Source organism: Colletotrichum acutatum, assembly GCF_030867785.1.
Source record: "Colletotrichum acutatum strain CBS 112980 chromosome Unknown BDZ83scaffold_3, whole genome shotgun sequence".
Lineage (NCBI taxonomy): Eukaryota > Fungi > Ascomycota > Sordariomycetes > Glomerellales > Glomerellaceae > Colletotrichum > Colletotrichum acutatum.
This window is the reverse complement of record NW_026848997.1, coordinates 322633-347014: the sequence shown is the minus strand read 5'-3', so window position 1 is coordinate 347014 and position 24382 is coordinate 322633. Positions and strand designations below refer to the sequence as shown.

Sequence of the window (24382 nt, the reverse complement as noted above, 5' to 3'; positions counted from 1 at the left end):
GTCCATAATGCGGTAATGACAATCAAGGCGAGAGTCGCAGCTATGACTGGGTCGCCAGCGGCCTATCCTTGCGGAACCCTATGCAGCAGATATAAGCTTGCTTATGCGAGGATGATACGATCCTACGATCCCTCAGTACATGAGATTCGGTATAGAAGAGATGGTGAGTTTTTGCGGGCGAAAGCTTGTCACCCCACCATCCAAAGTTCGAGTTTCCCGCGGCGCCGGCTCGTAACCCCCAGAGTTTCCGTGGTGCCGTTTTGAGCGAGCCGGCCTGAACTACGCAGGAGATCGACATTTCACATGCGGGCTTCTTTCCCGTGTCCGAGGAGGCTAAGAGACGAAAGGTAGGCCGATGCATGAGATTCTCATCGAGATGTAGGGGAAACGTGTCGACAGGGTTTCTGTTAGTCTGATCATCGGCAGTTGTGGATGTTTCGCTCGGCTGCCATCCCCAAAAAGATGATTAATGAAGGGAGCATATTGTGTCCCAAGCCGGGCAAACGCGCTTGTTCCGCGGCCCTTGACTTCTTGTTTATGTTCAGACGGCAAGGCAGCTGTGTATAGCCTGGTACCTGGCTCTGGAGCCAGCTCATGCCGTCTATCATTCGAGTTCATCTGCGTCTGGAGCTCATCACATGTAGCTTGACCAGACCGAGTCAGTCCGTCGATATCCAGGCCATTGTTCGGCCATATCGCATGCGCGGCGACACAGAAGATGGGGTTGGTGGTCATTTCTTTTTCATTAAGGTTGCCGGCCCATTCCGGGCTTTCGTAGCCCGGCGAGGGAGGCAGTACGTAACTACGTGTTGTGTTGATCGAATATCCGCTCAGCAGGATTCTTTCGTCAATCCCATAACCTATTTCCTCCGTGATCTCTCGCAAGGCGGGAGCCTGCCGTGAGGCCGACAAGAATCTCGCTCCCACTTCGCAAAGCAGAAATAGAAGAACCGGTAAGCAAGCCAAATCCGGGCATGAGGGGTATCTTGTAAATGAAAAAGCACGCTTGGTCAGACAGAGGTTCATCGTGATCTATCAAACGACTTCCGCTTGCCTCCTTGTCGCTGTGGGCAGTCGGCGGCCCTGTGCCCCGGCTTGTTGCAGTTGTGGCAGTTGAAGGGCGCGTTCGGTTTTCCTGCTCCGGAGAAGCCGCCTGTAGCACCGCCGGAGATAGATGCCAGCTTGTTCAGCTTGACTTCCTTCTTCATTCTCTTCTCCCGGAATTCCTTGGCCTTCATAGACTCGCTTGATTTCTTCGCTTGGAGATTGACCCTTGTCCGACCCTGGCCGCCAGACGCGAGGCCTTTCACGGCTTTCGGAGGTGTTTTCATTGAAGCCTCTTCGTCGCTTGAGGAGGAGGCTTCATCTTCGTCACTGGATCCATCACTGGAGTCATCGGATTCGGTAGAGCCATCGGAGTCGCTCGACTGGGGCTTCGTCTTTTTGGGTGTCTCCTTCTTGGCATTCTGACATGAGTTAGCTAGGTTATTGCAAGACTCATGGTTTTGGCATTACCTTGGTAGCCTTCTTTTTGTTGCTTTCAATTTTCATCCTCCCAACCTGTGCAGTGGCAGTGGCGGTGGCTTCCTCCTCTCCATCGGCAATATCGATATCCGCGTATCCTATATAGACGATGTTTGGCGGCGCATTCTCTGTTTCGGTAGACTTGTCCCAAGCACCATCAAGAACCCAGTGCGTGTCTGCAAGCTCTACTCTAGACGCTTCCAATGCCGACAAGCGCTTAGCTTCTTGTTGCTTCAGAGCCGCCTGAACGGCCGTCTGATCAAAGGAATGAAAGTCGCCGGTGAGGGGCGAGTTTTGGAACTTGCGCCGCTTAGATGAGGGCTCTTCTGGAGAAGGTTCCGGTGTAGCGTCCGATGCAGCAGCTCTCTGCATAAACTTCATTGTCAACAGGCGAGAGGAGATACCTCTACCCGGAGGTGTTTCGGGGACCATGTTGGTGCTCGGCGGCATTGTTGCAATCTGAATCGGAGTTGGCTAAGATTAGTTGGGATACAGATGGATATAATGTGGCACTTCTAATTGTTCAACGAATGTTAGAGTCCAAGGAACGTGCTTTTGGGCTGTGTCGGGAGTCAAGAGTAGTATGATGAAGTCAGGTTGGGCTTCGGTGCGCAAAAGTTGGAAAGAACCAAAATTCAGGTATTCTGCCGTGGTACATGCAAATGCGCGGTCACACCGCCCGCATCACTAGCCTGGTCCGTGCACATATCCGATGGGACCCCGCCATGCTCGCCTCAACTTCCTCGAGTACAAACGTATAAACCGAAGGTAAGGTACCTTAGTTGAGACTCTTTGAACCTTCCTCGAAGAATGTACACTGCTTTGACGTCACGGTTCTGATTCTGACCACTAAGCTAACTTTGACTTTTCTCTTCATATCTTGCGATTTTCATATCTTCGACGCTTGCTTTGGCTGTTGTTCTCGCAACCTTTGAAGTCTGTCCGAGGTCATCTCAAAACACTCTGGCAACTCGGTATCCCGCCATGTTCCACCTAAAATCATTTTTGCAAGGCCTGACGCACACGTAAAGATTCTCGCCATCCCTATGAAACCATCAAGTCAGGAACTGGGCAGTCTGCAGGAACGACTGATCACTCACCATGTCCATTGAAACCGGCACACACCCATTGACCTGGGGAGCCATCAACCCTCCCGATAAAGGGTACCAAGTCGGGCGTCATGCCAATGATACCCGTCCATGTGTGCTGCAGCCCTCGCCGTGGCGCAACTTCTCTGGCCTGCACTCTGGTAGACAGTCTTGGAAGTTGGCAACGGCATCATCGCGAATCTCCGCGCTATACTCGCTGTCGTCGGCTGTCTGTCTTTCCACATACGCCGCTTGACTGACTTTGGGGCTTGCCGAGGCGGACCCGAGGATGATGACGCCGTCTGAACGGCGTTGATTGACCGAGTAGAACCAACGCAGGCCCCTACGCAGAGAGATGGTGCTCTGCAGCACCTTGTTGCCGGTGAGAGCCGCAGGCGGTACGAAAGCATGGGCCTGCGCGCGCTCTGGTGTAACGAGGGACGATAGCTGTGGCAGCAAGTGCGGTACGAAGGCATTGGTGCAGTGAATAACTGTTGGCGCTGTTACAGTACCTCGCGGTGTTTTGACATCCCAAGCAATCTGCTCTACGCCAGATGATGATGGTGTCACCGAGGTTGCTGGGCAATGGGTCAGGAACTGCACGCCTTTACTGATACATTGGGCCAGGAGCCACTGGGCTAGTTTGGCAGGATGGCTAGAACCTGCCGGCCATTCGTATGCGCATAGAGCTTGCGGGACGCTTGTTTTTTCTCGAGCTTCCTCGGCAGGGTAGAACTTGATGTGAGCAACGTCGCCGCCAGCGCTCCGGTATGCCTCGAAGCTCTTGACATTATGGTCTGCAAATTCCTGAGTCAGGCAAACATCAAAGGTGGTTGTCGGGACAAAATCGAATGGGACGTTGTGCTTCTTCGCGAAGTCATCGACTGCAAGGAACACGGTCCTCTCGTTGGCGATGATCTTCAAGGCCTGCTCCTCGCCGTGTAATGATTTGTAGACCGTGAAACCGCGAAAGGCGTCTGGTCGAATATGTCCTGCATTGCGAGAGCTGGCACCGCTAGCTGCTTCCCTTGCTTCGAGTATGACAATGCCTGATGCTGTTACACCGCCCTCGACCAGCTTAAAGGCCGTTAATGCGCCAGAGATTCCTGAGCCAATAATGACATATCTCGCGGTTTTCGGTACGGGAGCCTCATCGTTGTGGTTGAGGTAAGGATATGATCTTGTCGTCTGTTGCCAGAACGAGATACAGGGATCAAGAATAGGAAGACCAGTCATCATGAGTTGACCCTCTCGAGAACAAGTAAGCTTGGTTGAATTTGCCGAGCATATGTCGATACTCGTAAACGCAACAGCTCGCCTTATTATGATAAGTTCTTCATGAGCGGACAGCCTCCGCTGATGGTTAGACGCTCTCTTCCAAGCCTGCCTTCGGCTGTGTAAAACCGGTGCAATATGTCCGCGAGTTGATCCTCTTGGGCGAGATAAGCCGGGCGATAGCCATGATTCAATCTTTGCTCAAATCTGAGAGGTAGGTGTTGTCTGTGGTAATTTGTCGGGTACATGCAGGTGGGGACGAAGTCGGAGGTGCTTCCGATATTCTGGCGGCGAACATCGCTCCGCTCCCGCAGCGATAGGACCACAACCTCTCAACCCACTTCATGTCTCGAACTGAATATGGCAACCGGATGCATCAGCTACTGCAAGGAGACGCGCACACATGCCGTGTTCTTTTGTGATATTATCACAGTGGTCGATCTACTTTGGGACAAGAGCTTGGAAACCTTGGAGACCGATCACAGCACATATTACGTGAGGACTGAAGTCGTTGCCTTAGGTATTTGTCTCTCTAGATGGTACTTGTCCACCGCAGACCGGCAAAGTACAATAAGGAAGAAATTAAGAGATGCAATTCAGGTAACAAGAGGCAAAGTTGGGTGACTGCTTATCAGCTTACCAGCCCCGGGGTATCTGCGGTCGTCGGAGGACCCGCCGCTCATCGGGCGGCCAAGACCGCTCCAATAAGAGTTCGGCCCGCGTTTGTGCACCGGCATCCCTCCCCCTCTTTCCCGAACCTATCTCCAGGTCCCAGCAACGCTGCAACGTCTGCCTATCAGGTGATAACGGAACTTCTGCAACTTGAGCCGGGTCGGGGTTTTGACCGTGAGATAGACAGCTTTGACAAAACATGGGGTAATATAGTGCCGGGAAACCTTCCCTGTCTTATCTGGAAAACACATTCCGTTGGGCAGAGCAGAGAGAGATGTGACGATCCGCGCCTTATATAGACCTGCCGGGAGAACATTGCGCCAGCCGTCATGCGACGGTGTTCTTCCTCGTGATGCCCCTCGTTCAAAGACCCTGGAAATCTTTAAACAGCCAATCGACAATATGATCTTCGGCAGCCTTGCCTTCGCGGCACGCCATGAGCGAACGCCAGAGGAGAGGAAGCTCGTTAGGAGACTGGACATATTCTTGATGACGTTCGGTTGCATTTCACAGGGTGAACAATTACGAGGATCCTCCATGTGTGCTACATAAGCTAATTCATTTCTCTAGTCATCAAATGTAAGTCGTAGAACAGCTCGAGTTCCTCGGTAAGGGACGGTCTGGTTAACGTTGGTGTCAAGACCTTGACCAGACGAACATCAGCAACGCATACGTTTCTGGCATGAAAGAAGACCTCAACCTCTACGGCAATGAGCTCAACTAGTACGTCCAGCCCTCAAGAGCAACTTTTTCAGGACCGTCAACGCCAACCGACCTCTGATCTCAGCTTCACAACGTACTTCAACGTTGCCTACTGCATCATGCTTATTCCCTCCCAAATCATCCTGACTTACGTGCGACCGAGCTACTGGCTCTCTGGCCTCGAGGTCCTATGGGGCATCATCACAGGCATGATCGCCCTCACCAAAAACGCGCAACAAGTCTACGCGCTCCGCGTTCTGCTCGGCCTCTGCGAGAGCAGTGCGTGGCCCGGCATGATGACGCTACTGATGCACTGGTACACCCCGTCCGAGTTGGCCAAGCGCATGGGATTCTATCACTCGTGTCAGGCGGTGGGCTCCATGATGTCGGGTGCGCTGCAAGTTGCCATTAGAAGCTCCATGCATGGGCTACACGGCATGGCCGGCTGGCGCTGGCTTTTTGTCGTGAATGCCATCATGACTGTGTGCGTCGGCGCTGCGGGCTTCTTCCTTCTTCCAGATACACCTAACAACCCCAACCCCCGCGCGTTTTGGTTCAAGAAGGGGCACGCAGAGCTTGCTATGGAGCGGTTGGAGCGTCATGGTAAAGCAGAGCCCAAAAAGATGACATGGGCCGCTGCCAGGTTCGATGATACCCGATCCTTCTTTCCTACCAGTGACAGAGAGCTAACTGGAACAGGCGTGCATTTAAGAGTTGGGTAATCTATTTCGTACCCGTTCTGTACATTGCGACTGTCCTCTTGTCGTATGGCAATAACTACTTCGGCCTGTTCCTGAAGGCCTTGAAGAATCCGGATGGAACCCCCAGGTGGTCGACGTCCGAAGTGAACGCCATTCCCATTGGTGGAAGTGCGATTAATGTGGTTTTCGGTACGTCTGAAATCTTTTGGAACTTGTGGCTAGAGCCGAGACTGACATGAAATACAGTCTGGATCTGGGCAATCTTGTCGGACTTGTTCATGACACGATGGACTCTCATCGTTGTTCAAGGTAAGCATCACCTCACACCCCCCTCTACTAAGACAAGTCCATTCTGACAACTTGTACAGCTGTAATTGGCATTGCATGCTGTATCGCGATGAGCGTCTGGTCCTCACACCCAACTACGACACCGCTCGCCACAGCCTACGCGTCCAACTTCATCCTCTTCACGGCAATGGGAACCGCGCCTCTCATCTTCGCATGGCTGGCCGATATTCTACCCCATGACCCCGAGGCGCGGACTCTTATCGTCGGAGTCGCCATCGCGGGATACTACGCCATCTCCGCTTGGTCGCAGGTTCTGGTATGGCCAGCAACTCAGGCACCGTATTGTAAGTCTAAGGCCCAAACGCACAACTGCCATGGCTCTGACCATCAACAGACAAGTACGCCTGGCAGTCAGCTATTGCCATTGGTGTCCTCGTCATTATCATGACGTGTGTACTTCGTTACATTGATGCAAAGCATCTCGAGTATGTTCACCCACCTGTTCGATACTTGAGTCAGCTTCTAACGATTCATGTAGGCCCAAGAGAGAGCAGTTCAGAGCTACTATTATTGAGGCCGCTGAGGCGGGTGATAGGGACGCAGCGGATTCGATCGCTCGCGATTCCGTCGACCGGAAAGCGAAGTCAGCTGCCATTGTGCCGGAAGTCTAAGTTCGTGTCACTTACCGGACTCGGGTATTCTCTAGGCACTGGAACCCGGGTTCCCTTGATGGATATTGGCTTACTGTACTTTGATATCCGTGGCCATAAGTAAATTTAGAGTCATCGAATATTAGAGATAGATTTGACTCAAACACATTTGAAGCGTCAAATTTTCCCTACGATCGTTGAACATCATATACACCCACCCTTTGGTATAATTACCTCATTTTACTCAAGGTGTTAAACTCAATGATAGCTCGCTTCCTCTAGGACTAGAGTTTGGCTAACAGCTTATCAGGGACAGCCGCTCGCAGTGATTTTGAGACCCGAAGCACTTAATTACCACTCAACCCATGCTCGGGATTTCCCCCCTTTTGATTTTCAGAGTTAGAAACTCTCATATTCCTCACCTGAATCTGTCTGAGCCCAGGCTCTCATATGTGCCCAACTGAATCATCAAACCGACGAGGGGTATTTCCTATCTATAAGTCGAGAATATCAACCCGTACTCGTCTCATTCTACTTCAGCCATCCTGGAGTACCACAGCTTACTTGAATATACGATTCCCTGCCAGATCGTTCGGTCAGGGACATCCGCTCTTGTCCCTTGTTGCCAAAGACGACCATTCGTTTTCATTGTCCAAAGAAGTCAATATGCAAAAGTCGAAGGCAGTAATCTTCTCAGGGCACTTTCTCGGTACATGAGGCGCGACGTCCCGAGTTGGTGAAATCAAGGGTGTGTTAAGCCCCCAAAAGATATAGCAGCCAGGAACAAAGCACCACCGTCAGCTCTTTAGTCACGAACCTGCGGGCGAGCGTCAAGATCTTCCTGAGTAGAAGGAGTGATGCCGCAAACCTCAAGTTATGCGACCCCTGTTTCGCTGGCCGTTATACTCGTTTCAAGGTGTGTGTTGAAGTCTCATCGCCATCGTCATACAGCAATGGACATCGAGAGTATCAAAACACACACGAACAACTCTGCAGACCGCCAAAAAAGAAAGGAGGAAGGGATAGTGATGACTGACCTTACAATTCACGCCCCTGCCCAGATTCGAACAGCGCGCCCCTCAGTAAACCCAGACTTTGACTTTATTAAAGTGTTTGTTTATTTGACCACTCGACCACCTCGCACACAGCTTGACCTGACCTCCTCGACCTAGACGGGCGCTGCTGTGCTGGTGACAGGAAGGGTAATCAGACCACTTAAGTAGGTAGGTACGTCACCCGGACAACCACCTCGAGGGCAGAGGGACGTACACGTGGGAAGGTGCGAGGCGGCAGGTGCCGGTAGGTTAGCAGTGATTGCCAGGCGCACTTCTAGTGCTTCAGGATGACCACATAGGTTCTCCGGCTTCCTGATCTGACAGGAATCTCAGGCTTCCGCTCCCGAGACTGTCTTCATTCTGGCATTGTGTAGAATACTAGGATACTAGAATCTACCTGTAGGTAATGTCGTCATGCAGCGTGAAAATAGTTGAGACGCATCCATATCTTTGACTTTTATGAGGAGTGGAGGAGTGAAGAAGTTATGCTGCCATGGAGACCGGATACCCCTCAAGAGTCTCCCGAATATCAAGCAAGACATTGGAATCATTTTGTTGACTGTTGATGTGGGCATATCAGCCCGTAACGTTCCTCTGATATAGTAACAAACTCATTTACATTGAGATAGCGATCAGCTATCAATTATTGCAGTCCAGCGTTGAGCGGGTAAATACTTCAATCCACCTAGTTAGTATTGACAGGGTCTGTAGCTGATAGAACAAGGAAGAGACGTAGTGAATACGCCGAAAATTATCATTGACACGCCGCTTTGAAGCTGACCCGGACATAGCTGTCTCATGCCTGGTATTCCCTCAAGTACGCCCAGAGGCAGTGAGTACTATGGGAACTATTTGGAATTCATCCCCAGCCACCCAGAAAATACGGTATGTATAAGAATACCTGGATAAAAGTGAAGGTTAAGCTTTTTTAATGCTCGCTGTGTTAACATATATCCATACAGCCCATGATCAGGCCGCGATTGCACCCTCCTCTTCGAACCCTCCTGCCAGACGAGCTTAGGGTCGTCCCAAAAGGAATGATACTTTTAGAATTTCAGCTGCTGTTCAAACCGAACTTAAGAGTCTCACTGCTGGCTGGAAAGTATTGTTCGATGGAGAAGCTTCCGTACTGAGAACAACTCCTCGACTCAAGCTCGCTCTGAGATGGGATTAGACTTGACCAATTTGATACCAGGATAATGTCCAAGACTTTGCTGGCCTTCGCTCGTCTCTCTAGATTACACATGGTCGCAAAGTTCCTGTCCGGGACTGTAAATCATTAGACACTTCCCATCTACGGAAGCCAAGGATCTCCAGGACTTCAGGTGTTGAACACCCACAGTGTCGGCCTATTGCATCTTGCCACCTAGAACCAAATTTCCAGACTCCCTCCATTACCTGCAGCGTGTTCAACCCATATTACACGTGGAACGAAGAGCAGTAGTTAGCTCTACGCCCTGCTTCACTTTAGTAGAGTCATGTATTTGTTGTTTGTTCCGTATACAATATGGCAAGCTGGAGAATCTCAGACGGTCCTGTGGAGCTGGTCCGAAGACAATGCCCTCCAACTCATGTGTGAGAGATAATAGAGTTTAGATTCGAGCGAGAGTTCATTTCTCCCGTGTTTGTGTTCCTTTTCTACGTGATTCTGACCCGTTGCCACGTGTGTAATCACCATTCACTCAACATCTACGTTCTTTTCTTTTGAGTACGCCTGCCCTCGCTTCATGGAATCTCTGACGACAGGGCGAACGAGGGAGGAAGGATAATCCATTCTTTGTGCATGATAATCTATAACGTTACTGCTAATCATAATGAGGGAAGCTTCTCGACACCACCTATGTTCTCTTTTAAGACTGCAGTCTTCCCACGAAATCTTGCCCAGAGACCGATGATCGATGGCTGGATAGCAGGGCTCTGGCCGACCATAAGTCGTTCATACATGTAACGTCGTCGCCAACGGAAGACGGCTTCAAGCGCGGCGTCCGCGATAGCTTCTGAAGGGGCATATGCTGGCAAGTTTTACCTCGTCTACCATCGAAAGCCTCATATCAGTCGCATTACAACTGGTCCGGAAAGTCACCGGCCACGATTGCCCGGGCATTCAGAGTCCATTAATAACAAACATCCCCTGAATCACTCTTACAACACATCATCCATCCTCAAAGGGTCAAACGACGAAATGCGGCATCGCCGTTACATCAACGCTTTTGTACGACAGAGCCCAAACCACCGCAAAAGTCGGCCCGGCTTCTTCGACTGTTTATCAAAACTCAACCCTCACCGTCTACCTCTACCGGCTACCGGCGCGATAGACGATAAGATGTAACGAGAGCACTCAAACAGAAAAACAAGACACTCAGATCATCGAGCGGATCTAGCCCACCATGAAGCAAAGCACTCACTCATGCGCTTTTCCGGTGTGAATACTCCGGTGAGCACTCGTCTCGACAACATGTTTGCGGGACGCAAACTAGGCCACCAACGTAGCGGGGGGGCCATCGCACACGTGGGGTGGTGAAGAAAAGCAAGTTGCAAAGCGAAAAGGAGAAAATTTCTCCCACTAGTTCTCTCATTGTCCAGCGTCTCACGAGTGCTTCTAGATCTCGAGCACTGATCACACCCGTTCATGCTTACACCATGTTGACTAAAGTACTGTACCTACCAAAAAAACACCCAACAAACCAACAAGCAAACTTGGGGCGACGAACACGAACCACCCCGCGGCACCGACGACCTTCTTTTTCCATAACCCCCGCGCCTCCCGTCCGTATGTGAAAGGAAGGGAAAAACAAAAAAAGGGATCCTAGCACAGTCGATCTATCCAAGACCGAGTTCTCGCCTACAGAGATTTATCTGAACTACTGTGTACTAACCGATCCCCCGAAGGACGGGAAGAACTTAAGAAGGAGGGGCGTGGGGGACAGATGGGGTCATGGAACCGAAGGGGAAAAGAGAGTGATGGAGAAGAGATCAGGGGTTTGAGAGCAAGGCCCCCTTCCTCTCTTTTTCTCGGAATCCGCACCGTGAACCCCCCAGTTCTTCTCAAACGAACAGGTCCCGAAACCTCTTTTCGGAGGGGCCGTGGGAACCCTTTTTTGAGTCTACCATGTATAGATCTACCTATACCTTTGGGACAAGAAGTAATCCGTCGCGTCGTGATGTGGAATCCTTGCGCGGGCGGCTATGAGCAACAGTGAGGTTGGGCCAGACAGTTCTGTACCTCGCATCTTGCGTGCAACGCGCCAGGTGCTGCTGGCATACCTAGTATTAGGCCACCCGAATCCGAGGAACCCGGGTTCCGACATCATTTGACCCTTTCCTCAATACCTTTGACGAACAAGCTAATGTAAAGACAAGAGGTAAGTGCAGTAGTGGGCAGAAAAAGTGAAGGAGGGGAATGAAAAAAAAAAAAAAAAAAAGGGAGCATGCGAGCATGAGACGTTTGATCGGATGTGCCACCCATAGTTAGGGCGATCTTATTAAGGCGGTTTTCTAATTGAGGGACGGGACTTCGTTCAGCTTTGCAGTACTTTTCTCTCTGCTTGGACCGAAGCACGGACGATAGACCACTTTACAAGCATAATCAATCGAACAGGCCTTCTTTTGAAGCCCGCTTCTTTCGAGTAAAGGACTAGGAAGAGACAGGCATCTCAACAAAGTCTGGAAGATTTCTCTTACGTGACAGGACTGATTCGTCGTCGCCGGCAGTGGCCTCGGACAAGACCCCGGGTGCGAAACCACGGGATGTTCGTGGTTAAGATGTAGGCAAGCTCAGTTGTCAGGGATCCTGGATGGCCCCAGACGCTGTCAGTGTATCTTTACGGGAAGTGTGGACAGGCAGGGCTGAAACGAGACTACGGGTTGATGAACCGTCAGCACGGGATATTTTCCTCGAATACTAATCGGTTCTGAGGGTCCTATAATGACCTCGGCATCTGTTCGCTGAACCTGCAAGGCTCATGTCGCTCTGTCAGGTTTGAAAAGCATAACCGCAACCGCAAGACCTGACACTAATACCTAAAGTATGTTGACAACCATACCTTTTGCACCTGTCCATTCGGGCAAGTTCCCTTTGGGGGGCCACGCGACCAGCTGTGAACACCGAGGCACGCGAGGGTGGGATAACGGTGACTTAGACCGGCCCGTCTGGGGAGGAGGTAAGCATTCTGTATGGGTGACTCTTCTATCAAAATTAGCATGGGCGATGGCGATATCAGCCTGCCCTATCAGCGGTATGCAGCGGATGGTGATCAGCGTGCAGGAACAAGGCGCGCGCGTTCTCAGGATGGTGCGATGCGCCGGAGTAGTGTCCAGTAAGGGGACAGAAGGGAATTCGATGCTGGGTGAGAAGCTAGCCCCGAAACTCATAGTCGTGAGTACTGACCTGGTCAAATTGGACGGTACTATCAAGCATCGGGCGAAGGCGACCATTCACGGAAGAGAAGTGTAAGACGGGGGCTTTGATGGGGATCACGAGCCGTCCAAGTGAGGGTCTTATTCAGGTCTTTTGCCACCATTGCAAAATAGCAAGGTAGTCAAGATGCTTGGCTCTCGTTATGTCCTCTTTCCTTTCAGTATCGCGAACGGTGGGTGTGAGAGGTGCGGGAGATGGACGGCAGCATTTCGGCCGGCAGAAGATGTCTTTCGGAGGGCGCGGGCGCAGGCGCAGAGCTGCGGGCGCGGCATTGAGGCCGACCCAGTCGCGGAAGTGAAATCTACGGCCGGGCACCTGAGCAGGCGGGGGAACCGGTGTCATGTCAACTTGTTGGCAACTCATGTAAGTCATTGATTCAGGAGTCTAATGACTCTGCACAACCGTAGGACCGTCAGGCAATACAGGTTGTGCTCCTAGTGTCTACCTCGTACAGGAGAATCTAAAGGAAAACTATTGAGAAGCATTTAGAGTCGAAACAGCGATGGGATACTTTGGACCCCCAAAAGCCGAAGTAAAGTAGTCTAGGGATAACATGTCGGGTGGTCGGATTGACACCGTTGTATCCCTACTAATGTAGAAAGGGTGAGGGGGTTGCAAGGGGATGAATGCAACAGACTCCTCTCTCTCTATAGAGTATAGACTGCTCTGTCCTCAATACATGTACCAACCACGTCGGCGAGCGATGAGTCGGAGGGGTTGGAAGATCCCATCTTTGGGGGCGGGTTGAGTTTCTATTGGTAAGTGTGCAAGAGCTGAGATGAACCATGGTTGCAGGGGTGATACGATTGAAGTTGCACCTGGTGGCTGGGAAAAGGTGAAAGGAACCCGCCCGCCTTGTCTGCGGACGATCAGGAGGCTATTCGCCCCAGACAGTGAGATACATCCCACGGCGAACCATCATAGAAGCCGAAGAGCTTTGGCCGAGGAGCTGAAGCCATCCCACACTATGAACAAATCCCTGGAATACTTGGCGACTGGCTGGTTGCACACTCAAGCAGCCAGTAGCATGGATTTGTCAAGGGTGCAGAATGTAGGTGAAATGATCTGGATAGATAGACAACGGAACGGCTACATAGTATCCGTAAATATCACTGGCTTGACCTCAAGGCCAGGGAGACGGAAAAGGAGGAGAGAGGCTATAACTCTATAGGAAGGTCGACGAAATGCACAAGCATCGTGTGCAAGCCAAGGACCAGGACTCACCGAGCGCAGCGGAGGTGTCGGTCAAGATTCTGCCCTCAAAGATGGGAAGAACTCAAAATGCATCAGCCCATCGTTTTCATATTCGGTATCATTTTCGACCCCTCTGTTTTGGTCGCAAACGGTACAGTCCTTTTCCACTCTGCTATCATCAGAAGGGTAGGGTAAGGCCAAATGGGCCGATCAGGCTTTGTGCGTCGTGGGTGGCGGGCTCAGAAGCGAAACGTGACACGTTGGCTTCGAACGAAGCATATTGTCTCTCTGCAAAGCAGACCTCGATACCGGTGTCTCGCCGACGTGCAGGTAAGAAGGGGAGCTTCGGTCATCCCCCGGGAAGCATCAGCGAGACATCAACCCTACCACGGCCATCTCTGTGGGAACGATTGCAGTAGCACATTGCGAGGCCGAGTGGTGATGAGAAGCCTTCACTCTTGATTGGAAGTTGGGACAAATGTGAGCAAGTGTTTTTAGGCCCAACCGTGAAAGGAAAGCGAGAGAACAGCGCTTGACAGCATGTACCCCGTTGTGGAAACATCAAATCTCGGCGGTGCAGGCTCTGAGAAAGAGGGCCTCGACTGACTACTGCAGATAGCTGCGGGTTTGCAGCCGCAGTTGCACGGAATGTCCTTGCAGTTTTGGTGCTCGTCCGCGGACGTGCGAGATAAGCGGTAGATTCCCTGCCGTCTGATTACCGCGTTGGGCCACTTCGCATCATGTTGAACGCTCCTCTTGAGTCAACATGTTGCTGATGCTGAGCCAGGCAACGGTGCTCGTCACGAAGAAAAATCTAAGAATGCGCGTAGGCTTCGTCGAATCTTGTAGGTGTATTGCATGAGGTGTGTGTGTGTGTGTGTGTGTGTGTGGAAGTGGGATGGGTCGAACGCTCAGCCAGCCACAAGGAAGTCAGGCAGGGCGGGACAAGGTAAACTCGGGCGTACCGGCCAGGTATGCGGAGTTCACAGGGAAACAAAAACGATAGCCGTATGGATACGGATACAGAGTGAGGCTTCTTTTTGTTCTTTCTCCGTCTCTCCATTACTTCTGGAAGACACGAAGAAGGAATGGATCATGGATCATCGGCGATATTGCGACATGTGGGTAATAATCTGCGATCAGGGCAAGAGCATGCACAGGCCTACGAGCCTTGTTTGCCATGATTGCTATGTGCTGAGAGGAGTGGACAATATGTGGATTCCTTGCGTGACAGGCTGGACCCAGCTCGCACGAGGGAGAGGATCGGCAGTGCGAGTCGCGAGCTTCTCAAGAACGACCCTTTTGGCCAGGGAGATGGATCTGTATCTTCCTGCGGACACACGCCGGGTACTAAGGATGAGATCTCGTGTGAAGAGCTGGCCGGGAAACAACGGCGATGAACACAATGAACGGCTGATTGAGCGGAGCGCACAGGGCAACTGCACATGGAGAGTGTTTGAGTGTGTACTGGTGCCATGGCGATCTATGGTTGCAGAATTGAAGCGAAAACCGAAGTAGTTGTGGCGGACAGAACGCAGCGCATGCAGCGTAAGTGATGACGGCGACTTGAGATGAGGGCGTCTACCTTGAAGGCATAGGCAGGTACTTGAGAGGGGTACGACGGGAGAGAGTGCGACAATCGACCAAAGACAGAGGGAATTGGGCAAGCCAGCTGGCCTAGAGAGCCATTTGTGTTGATAAGTGGTTGGATGCGGTGGTTAGGAACGAGAAGGCATGGAAGACAAGGTACCTTTGGCACTGTGCTGTACGAAGTATAGCAGGCAGTTTGAATTCTCAGTTTGCAGCCTGGGAGACCACAAAATGCCATGTGCGTGGAGTACTGCAAGCCCAAGTTACCGAGCTGGTGGGCTAAAGTGTGGTGGGTATGGAGTCGAATCCTGCTTTCGCTTCCCTGGGCCAGAGGTTCCGTATTCTATTCGGATTGATTGGGGGACGCATCGGAAGAGCCCCAAGAAGATTCAAGACGGTTCTTTGAGCGGCCCTTTGGCACAGCAGCAGACTCATACAGGGTCCAACCAGGGGGCGTTGGAGGTCGGATGTCGTGGGATATCGCATGCCGTGCTCCGTATCCGTAGCTACCTTGAGTTAGGTATCTAAAAGATAGACAGCGCTTACGAATAGCCGACGTGCATTTGGAGACTGTAGTTCTGGACCAAACCTTTCGGTTCCCTCTGAGAAATGTTACCTGCATGCTTGGTGCTTGGTGCTTGGTTGTCTGTATGCTTTGAAGTTTGACAGTGACACCCGCACGGCGACCGCACGGGGGCAGGAGGAAGAAGGAGGACGTCTCAATGCTTGCTCATTCCCGCACATTCCCAGCGTGAGTGTATAAGGTAAGGTACCTGGGCCATTCCACCCACCCGTCTGCCTGGTTGCTGAGTTGAGGGTTGGAGTATTGAGGTTAAGGGTTGAGACATACAAGATAGGTACCTAGGTATTTTTGCTCCCGTCTACCGCATCTGTTGTACAAGGGGGAATGGAAGCCACGACCCGGCTGCGAGACTCTTGGGTTCGTCACCTTGGGAACCTTCCGATGATCGACCTTAGTCACCGAGATAGGTGGCTTGATTGTGCACCTGCCCGAGGCACGTCGAAAGGGAAAATTAGTATGCTGTCGTGGGGTGTTGAGGTCGGGTCTCGAGAGTCGAGGAACGCGTCTCAGAACGGCAGGCACGCCTTGCAGCTCGCAGGCGGGTTCCAAATGGAAGCAGCCACCAAGGCGTCATCCAGCAAATGGTTGCGCCAGTCAGAGACGGCGGCGGGCGGGAAGGTGGGTGCCGGTGTGCCACGGCGCAGACGCCTAGGTGCTTCTTTCCACCCCTCGTGCCCGCCCTTCCCTTCTTGCCTAGGTACCTGGGTGCTTCTTACCTGAACTTTTGGGGGAAGAGTGGGAGCCTGGCACTCGCGACCTGTAGAGGTACCGCGATACCTCGACCTGGAGAGGTAGATAGATTGTCTGCCTGAGGCACAACTATGTGCAGAGAGGTAGTCGACGGGATTGGTCAAGGTACCGGGGTACGGATGCACTACCTTCCACCTTCCATCTTCCACGGACGCCGCCCCCCCCTTGCCCTTGCCTTTGACGTGCTTCTCCCCTGCAAACCCTGTTCCCAGTGGTTCCAGTCGCCATCCCCTGTGCGCCCCTCGACTGCATGGCAAAGTGGCTCCGAAGAAGGCTTCGTGGGCTTCCACACTTTCGATCGATGTTCGAGAAGGCGGCCAGAAGACTGGATGCAGGACCCTGTCCCTTTCCCCCGCCGCTGGCCCCTTGCCTGCTCGTCGCTGCCCTGCTGCCCCCCTCTCATACACGAGATAAGCACCACCAGCCCGAAAACTGCACCGGCCGATCAGTGATGCATTGCCTCGCACTACAATCTCACCAACTACCTACGTCTACCTTACCACGACCAATCCATTCGCCCACCCACATTATAGTATCCCTCCATCAATGGATCGAATGAGTCCATCACCACCAGTCGTTCCTTCAATGTTCAAAAAAACTGACGCGCTCACGGTTTTCTAGAGCGAGCATAGGGCGTGAGTTTGATGACCATCGGCACCCACCCACTGGAATGGATGCGCAGGCTGGTTAGCCACTGCGGGACAAGGTACCCTTTTACAGGCATCCTCCCCCCCCTCCGTCATCGTCCCATGCCTGCCAGGGGCTTGGGCTTGTCTGAATCCAGATCTGACATTCTGATTCCGACGGGCACTGACATTCTGAGTCCGACAAAGTACTCCTTCCGCCTTGCCTCGCACCCCAGGCCCTGACCTACGCCTACCTGGCGCTACTACAGCCTACAGACACTACGAGCACCTGATTTCCGGCCTGCCAGCTGCCCACCAGGCTGTCCAGCACGAGCGCCAGCCGTTCGTCACCTTTGCTCTGTGCGTCTCAGTAGTGTACAGGAATGCCTAGGTATCAGATAACTCGGTCGAATACGTCTCCAATTGTCCGTTTTGTTCTTGGCCCGCATTCATCGTATTTTTCACTCGCGCTCCGTGCTTTCGATCTGCTTTTTTGTCGACTTTTGGCCCGAGTCGAAATGCGTGGATGTCCAGTAACTGCGCAAAACAATTTCATGCTCGGCACGGCGATACATGCTTTGCAGAATACAGTCAACACGAACAAGGGTCGGGTCTAGAGCTGCCCGTCTTGGCATGCCGTTGTTTGTGACGAATCTTGGGCTGGAGGGAATGCTTCTATTGCATCTGCGCCAGATTCCCAGGCGTGAAGAAGAGTGCAGAGACAGAACCGTCACCAGAGAGACTTGTCCTAAAAAAAAGGGCCCCTTTCTTCACTCCAAGCTACGGTACCTGTGGTCTGAAGCAAGTCGCTTGGAAGCCCAGCCGTGCCCTGGTTCATATGGCGTTGCAGTCACATTCAGTACTCCTGTCTCGAGGCCGCAGTGAACCTAGGCTCTTTCCTTCTTTTCTCACTCACGAAACTAGGATCGGAATTGAAAAACAGCACGGAATTATGGAATGTCTGGTCCGAGCTGAGCTATTTGGGCTGGAGATGTCTCTATCTTCACCTCTCCCACTCCGGCGTTACCGGGTCAATCACCTCTTGGAGCTTCGACTGGACATATTTCCTTCTCTTTCCATTCTTCTGTACCTATTCTGGGAGAAAGAGTAACACCTCGGGCAGATGGCTGGGTTGTCATATGGGTTCCCGGCATGCTTTTTGGCGCTTTTTTCTGCTTCCATCCATTCCTCTCAAGTTTGCAGCGCCGGTCAGTCCTTGGCTTTGGGAGACAGGCGCAACTTACGCTAAAGTAGACGAGACCACGCCAGACCTGATTCGAAGTGACCTCGTTCTCTACGTAGTAGTGCAAGTTACAGTGTGAGATATTCGTACCTTGTGGGAAGGAAGGAACCGACACCTACCATGGCTTCCATTCCTTCCCTAATGGAAGGCTTCAGGTATACGGTGTACTACACACACAACCCATATGAACTTGCACCATGCACCTCACCGGATTCACACCTTTCATACACCTCCGAGTCCCAGCTGCCTGTCATTGGATTGCTTATCACCACCGCCACCATCTTAGGTAGGCGTTCTCTCTGTTCCTCTGTCAATCTGGACCGCATTCGCAATTTCCTCACCTGTTTCTCGCCTCGTTTCTTTTGGCTAGTCCGTTTGCTTCTCCAGGAAAAATCTCACTGACACCGGACCGGGGGGCTTTTTTTTTTATTTTTTATTTTTTTTTATGACTTGATATTTCATGTTCCTAGGTACGCCTGCGTGGCCTGGTAAATAGACTGCCGGCAAAGAGAAGATGACGAAAAAGGAGCCCCCATTCTCCAGAACCTGGACTAGAGAAATAAAAAGGCGCCAACACCATAACCACTCTTAGTGCCGAGGACTCAGTCGCCTCCCCCACCTCACTTACTCATTCGCTCAAACTTTACGTCGCCACTTCAGGGCACAAGAAGAAAAGACTCTGTGATGAGTGGATGTCACCATGCTAGCCCGGAGTCAAGTTACACTCCTCTAGCTTTTCCACAGTTTGGAGAGCTTCGAGTTCTGTTTCTTGTTCTGTCCCGCCTTGCTTTGTTAGGCAAAGTATGTAAAACCTACTTGCAATACCGTTCTGTCACCAAAACCTGGGTACCTAAGGTAGGTAGGTATGTTAGGCAGATAGTGTGACGGGAGAGCAGGCACGGCCCATTGGGAAACTGGAAACCTACAATCTGTAGTCGTTACAATGACCTCCCAACTCATGGTAAACTTAGGCCTCGTGAGCTGGTCTCTTAGGTACCCTGCCGTTGCTCAGAGATGGATGGCAGTTATTACAATCCATGGTGACTGCGAGGTGCCCTGAGGTAAGGTGAGCTGGAAGAGGAAAGGCAGAGGCAAAGGTGCCTTGTACTCGCTAAGGTGCCTACCTTCTTACTTTACCTGGCCTTCTTGATCTTGGCACTTTTTTTTTTCTCTCTTTCGCAAGCAGCAAGTTGTAGGGGCCATTTGGGGGTACGCACCCATCCAGTGGAAGTACGGAGTACCTACTGCGTGGTGCGTACGCCTATGGTGTCCTTTTCTGCCCACCTACCCACCCAACCCACACACCCTCCACACCTCACATGCACACCACACATTCCCAGTGCCTGCTCCTGTTGCTTGCTGCAGTGTGCTCCTGCTGCTGCCGCTGTTACCAGGTAGTTACCTTGCCCGGGGCTGCTTTGCTGCAACCTGCACCACACCCGCACCCGCAACCGCAACTGCAACCACCACTCAGCGCAGAGCCTGGGGCTGTCTCTCTCGTCTCTCCCGTTGTCTCTACTCCCATCCCCGTCTGGGCTGTCTGTCTCCCACTCACTCGAGGCCCTCTTTCGCACCCGGTACATCCACTCACCCCCCCTTGCGTTGCTTAACAATTTCGTACTCGACCCGGTTCATTGTACTTTGGTACTCCTCCCAGTCCCAGTCCAAGTCCCAGTCCTCCAAGGACCCAAACTCCAATCCTCCCCGTCCCAGCTGGCCGCCCAGTCGCCCTCTTTCCTTTCTTCCCACTTCACGCCCGTTCGTCCCAGCCCTTGTTGTACGTAGCCTACCCTTCATGATATCACGTCCACTTGTCGTCGCTTCCCTCTTGTGCTCCGCTTCTCTGTCGCCCAATTCTGCACTTCTTTCCTCCTCTCATCCTCCTCCTATGCCAGACTGACCAAAAAGACTTCGCTCGCTATCACCAGCGCCAGCATACCGAAGCCTCCACCCTTCGCCTCGAGTACATGCGAACTTTCCGCGCGACGGTACCCGCAACTGCGAAACGACAAATCCCCCCTCTCCCGATCGCCCCTACTCACACAAAAACCCAAAAGGATCCATACACGCCTCGACTTTAGGAACAAATATCACGTCCATGATCTCGGCCAATCCGATTTCGTGCGACTACCATCAATGCCAATTCTGGTGACCGTCGGAACCACCGCGCTACCGCTGCTTCGTCTGGTGAAATACCATTCATGAGACTCCTAGTCGACACAACTTGCCTTCCAATCCCGACGACTTTATCACGAAGCCTGCTTCTTTGAATCCTTTGTCGCACATTGCCCATCTATCTGGACATTCAAGGCGTTGCGCCGCCGTGCTGCTTCTCGACAGGACTGGGTCGCCGTCCTCGACTTGTCCCGCTGCGAAAGCTCAAGAATTGCAACTTTGATCAATCGCATCGTCACGCTCGTAGTTCTTTTTTGCCCTTGTGGCCAGAGCGCTCCGGTCGCGAGACTGGTTGCTCCCTAAAGCCATGATGGACAATGCCACTTGCCATGTCGTCTACGTGAACCGCCAGGTTCGCCAGGACAGGCTTATCCGACCTAATACGCAGAATGATCAGTCACTAGACGCTACCGACGCCGTCGTGCCGGAAGATGACGATATTCAGAAAGATGCAGACTTGCTACTGGACACCTTCGGAGAAGGTAGGCTCGGACTGAATCCCATACACTCGTGGCGTCGTGTACTAATTATATGTTTAGTCTATCTTTGTTCCTCAGGCTCGGCCTGCATATCTACCCTCTTCCAGCTTTCGGACGAGTCCATGATGGACCTGACACCAACTCTGGTTCTCATTGATGTGCCCCACGATGAGCGGCTACCCAGAATTCGGTCCCGGTCTAGATCACCATCGCCGCACTCTCGCCCGACTACTGCCGACATCAACATTCACACTCCTGAGGAGGATGTTTACGGGCTCAAATTGCTGCAAAGGATCATGACCGAGTCGCATCTGCGTAGCTTATCAAAGCTGATCGTACCGATACCCATCGTGAGCTTCTCGCCTACCGAGGATGGTAGCGCAACGAATCCGGCCAGCGACGATGCGAAACCCAAGTCTTCGGCGTCAGTGGACCGACGCCTGATCATTCGGTGCTTAGACCTAGGAGCCGTGGATGTCATCATCAGTCCTCTACACCTCAAATGCATCACGAGTCTAGAGATCCACGCTTACCGGGCACATAAGGATGCGGCCCGTGAGCAGCAGGAAATGCTCGAAGTACGCCGCGGCAGAAAACGGTCATGGGTTGGGGTGAATGAGGAGAAACCATTTTCCTACCTCAGGGAAGCCATGGTGTCTGGTCTCATGAGGGGCATTTGCCGGTCAGGCGCGGATTCTGACGACGATCGGATCTCCAACGTGAGCATTGCCGTTTCCACCGATCGCCAAGCTGCTGTCGCTGCCGCTGTTGGTCAGTGGCACTTTTGCGCGCACAGTTTCACAGATGACGAGCTCCTTGTTGCGGCCATGGTGATGTTCAAACATGCCTTGACAATGCCCGAGTTGGATCGCTGGCGGATACCCACAGGTGAGTACATTGCGCCTACATAAGCCATGTGCGGACGGCTGCTAACGGTATGACTAGACCAGCTCATAAGCTTCCTGGTCGCTTGCCGAGCTGCATACAACAACTTTGTCCCTTATCACAACTTCCGCCATGTCGTCGATGTTCTACAGGCTACATTTCACTTCCTGGTTCGTGTTGGTATTCTTGCGCCATATCCCGCCGATCCTTCGGCGGATCAAGATCCACCGCAGAGCTCCCCCATGGCAAAACTGCTCCATCCATTCGACGGCTTGACGCTTTTGATTACGGCAATAGGACATGATGTCGGCCACCCCGGTGTCAACAACGGATTTTTGGTCACTCTTAATGCCCCGCTGGCACAGTTGTACAATGACCGATCAGTGCTCGAGTCGTTCCATTGCGCCGCCTACTCACAGATCCTTCGTCGGTATTGGCCCAGCGCTTTCGAAGATACGAAGATGCGACACCTTATGATCAGCTCCATCCTTGCTACGGACATGGGCTTGCACTTCGATTACATGAAAAGGCTCGGAGACACCCAAGACAAACTGGACGTTGACAACACAACTGATGGTTGGAATGGCCGCATGCAAGAGGAGCAGAAAGCTCTCGTTTGCTCGCTTCTGATCAAGTGTGCAGATATAAGCAATGTGGTCAGTAGTTCACAGTTTCTCATGTTTAAGTTCGACTACTAACCCAATGGCTTATAGGCAAGGAAGCACGAAACCGCACTGAAGTGGATGTACATTCTTTCGGATGAGTTCTCTCGACAGGCTTCCATGGAGAGCGAACTAGAAATCACGTCGTCTCTCCTGTCGCCTCCGAAGAAGGACCTGATCTCGCTGTCTAAGGCCCAGTTGAGCTTCATGAACCTATTCGCCATCCCTCTTTTCCAGGGAGTGGCGGACATTTTGCCAGCAATGAAATACACTGTTGACGAGCTCGAAATCAATAAAGGTCTTTTTGAGCAACGGATCAGGGAAGAGCAGGCGAAGGAGGATCCTATCCGCAAGAGACTTCTGCGCAACGATGGCGCCTTCTCCCCACGGACTATGAGTTTGGCTGGCGGGCCCGAAGGAAGCAGAGACTCCATGACCCCGCGGGTGACGACGCCTCTGGCCGAGCTTACAATGCCGCCTCCGCTGCTCGACGACTTAAAGCAGGAAGATGATGGGCTGGCCCACGAGTCAGCGGGCTCGGAGCACACAACAGCGCTCATCACTGACATGCCGGAGCCGGAGGACCCTAAGGAGGTGAACGGCATCGTAACGTCTTTTGATTCCGTGGCCGACTTTGCAGCGAGCGACCCTTTTCACTGCAGGGACAGGGCTAGTAGCTCGCCGGACAATCATCACGGCCATAACGGCAAGCAGCGGTGTAGCGAAACGACGGACGGCAGTACTACGGGCCCGTACACTGGCGACTGGGCCTCACAGGCAACGAGTGCCACCACCGGCAAGATGCCCCTGTCACCGAGCACTCAAGGCACTAGCATTGTCAGCAGAGAGTCGACGGAGCAGCTTCCAGGCGTGCCCACGATTTCGGAGCCAAAGTCATTCGCCGAAGTCAAGCCTGAGTCCTCATTCCTGGACCACGACGCGAACGCCCCTCACTACGAAGCCAACGGCTCCCACTTGTCCAACGGGTCTTTGGGCAAAACAGAAGGCGGCAAGGTTGTGAAGAAGAAATCTAGTAGATTCCGCATGAATGCCTTCCAGTTCTTTCGGCGGAACAGGGCGTCGAGCCCGTCCATGTCAGCGGCCGACACAGCTACCTGATGAACCAAGGATTTTGAGCGAGACGAGCCGATTCTGGCATCTACATTCGGTTGGTGCGGCACCGGTACAGGAACAGGAAAGCTACGACTGTGGTGGCTCACGCAGATCTCCCAGCGATCGATATACCCGAGCCACCACAGGGGTGTTAATCTAATCGCGATCCGAGATGACGGTAGCAGCGCCACAGTCGAACAAAAGAATTGTAAAGCACAGTATACGGAACTCGCGATTTATGTACAGTATTGGGGATGGAGTTAATGCGTATTGGGTGTTTGTGTGCTTCGCCTACACTGGCGACGATAACGAGGGGAATACGGCCGCGCAAGTCATGAGCTGGATGGCAAGGCCTACGACATTGCTCTTCCGGGACCTCGACCGCCTGCTCAAAAGTAGGCCGGGTGGGAGGCGGCGTTCTGGGCAAGTCGGCAGGTTGTGACGATTTCAGCTTTGGGACAGTCAACAGACGGTCTGATATTGGGCAACAATGGCGGCAATGCCATATTTTGGTCTGGCTAGTGGGCGTGCTATCGGACCATGGGATGGAGGGAGTAGGTACGTGAAGGAACACGGCTAGACATAGCCGACAGCCCATAGTAGATGATAGCAAATCCTAACAAGTTCACTACGATGGCGAACCGATTCTACTGGTACTTGCCGAGATATCAGGAAAGGGGACGTTGCTGGCGCCGCGACAGCTATGAGTT

The 24382-nt window shown here is 52.5% G+C and overlaps 7 protein-coding genes across 7 annotated transcripts; 3 read left to right on the top strand and 4 right to left on the bottom strand.

Moving 5' to 3' along the window:
* Positions 1-298: 298 nt before the first annotated feature.
* On the bottom strand, positions 299-1261 carry BDZ83DRAFT_243821 (uncharacterized protein). The gene has a single exon (XM_060501890.1). It carries the CDS (start codon positions 1024-1026, stop codon positions 334-336), a length of 693 nt encoding a protein of 230 aa, XP_060371309.1. The 5' UTR covers positions 1027-1261; the 3' UTR covers positions 299-333.
* Positions 1023-1956, bottom strand: BDZ83DRAFT_646222 (uncharacterized protein; the record flags this gene model as incomplete). Its single annotated transcript, XM_060509938.1, has 2 exons — positions 1023-1466; positions 1516-1956. The coding sequence occupies 2 exons, from the start codon at positions 1954-1956 to the stop codon at positions 1023-1025; spliced, it is 885 nt and encodes a 294-aa protein (XP_060371308.1).
* Positions 1957-2413: 457 nt separating this feature from the next.
* On the bottom strand, positions 2414-3848 carry BDZ83DRAFT_715129 (FAD dependent oxidoreductase; the record flags this gene model as incomplete). The annotated part of the gene is given in 3 exon segments (XM_060511711.1): positions 2414-2568; positions 2625-2758; positions 2770-3848. The coding sequence occupies 3 exon segments, from the start codon at positions 3846-3848 to the stop codon at positions 2414-2416; spliced, it is 1368 nt and encodes a 455-aa protein (XP_060371307.1).
* A 1113-nt stretch (positions 3849-4961) lies between these two features.
* Positions 4962-6921, top strand: BDZ83DRAFT_746657 (major facilitator superfamily transporter; the record flags this gene model as incomplete). Its single annotated transcript, XM_060513303.1, has 9 exons — positions 4962-5073; positions 5130-5138; positions 5201-5282; positions 5347-5904; positions 5961-6151; positions 6209-6271; positions 6331-6594; positions 6645-6735; positions 6789-6921. The coding sequence occupies 9 exons, from the start codon at positions 4962-4964 to the stop codon at positions 6919-6921; spliced, it is 1503 nt and encodes a 500-aa protein (XP_060371306.1).
* Positions 6922-14205: 7284 nt separating this feature from the next.
* On the top strand, positions 14206-15184 carry BDZ83DRAFT_243779 (uncharacterized protein). The gene has a single exon (XM_060501889.1). It carries the CDS (start codon positions 14425-14427, stop codon positions 15082-15084), a length of 660 nt encoding a protein of 219 aa, XP_060371305.1. The 5' UTR covers positions 14206-14424; the 3' UTR covers positions 15085-15184.
* A 5562-nt stretch (positions 15185-20746) lies between these two features.
* Positions 20747-23751, top strand: BDZ83DRAFT_243712 (3'5'-cyclic nucleotide phosphodiesterase). Its single transcript, XM_060501886.1, has 4 exons — positions 20747-21015; positions 21073-21900; positions 21958-22553; positions 22611-23751. The coding sequence occupies exons 1-4, from the start codon at positions 20841-20843 to the stop codon at positions 23676-23678; spliced, it is 2667 nt and encodes an 888-aa protein (XP_060371304.1). The 5' UTR covers positions 20747-20840; the 3' UTR covers positions 23679-23751.
* On the bottom strand, positions 23702-24382 carry BDZ83DRAFT_243726 (uncharacterized protein). The gene has a single exon (XM_060501887.1). The coding sequence runs from the start codon at positions 24268-24270 to the stop codon at positions 23824-23826; it is 447 nt and encodes a 148-aa protein (XP_060371303.1). The 5' UTR covers positions 24271-24382; the 3' UTR covers positions 23702-23823.

What these genes read in the sequence shown, in the direction of transcription:
- BDZ83DRAFT_243821 (XM_060501890.1), bottom strand. Translation starts at nt 1,026, where the DNA reads ATGAACCTCTGTCTGACCAAGCGTGCTTTTTCATTTACAAGATACCCC.
- BDZ83DRAFT_243779 (XM_060501889.1), top strand. Translation starts at nt 14,425, where the DNA reads ATGAGGTGTGTGTGTGTGTGTGTGTGTGTGTGGAAGTGGGATGGGTCG.
- BDZ83DRAFT_243712 (XM_060501886.1), top strand. Translation starts at nt 20,841, where the DNA reads ATGATGGACAATGCCACTTGCCATGTCGTCTACGTGAACCGCCAGGTT. An exon ending in TCGCTGGCGGATACCCACAG is followed by an intron (nt 21,901 to 21,957) that starts GTGAGTACATTG and finishes CGGTATGACTAG; the next exon opens with ACCAGCTCATAAGCTTCCTG. An exon ending in GTGCAGATATAAGCAATGTG is followed by an intron (nt 22,554 to 22,610) that starts GTCAGTAGTTCA and finishes AATGGCTTATAG; the next exon opens with GCAAGGAAGCACGAAACCGC.
- BDZ83DRAFT_243726 (XM_060501887.1), bottom strand. Translation starts at nt 24,270, where the DNA reads ATGGGCTGTCGGCTATGTCTAGCCGTGTTCCTTCACGTACCTACTCCC.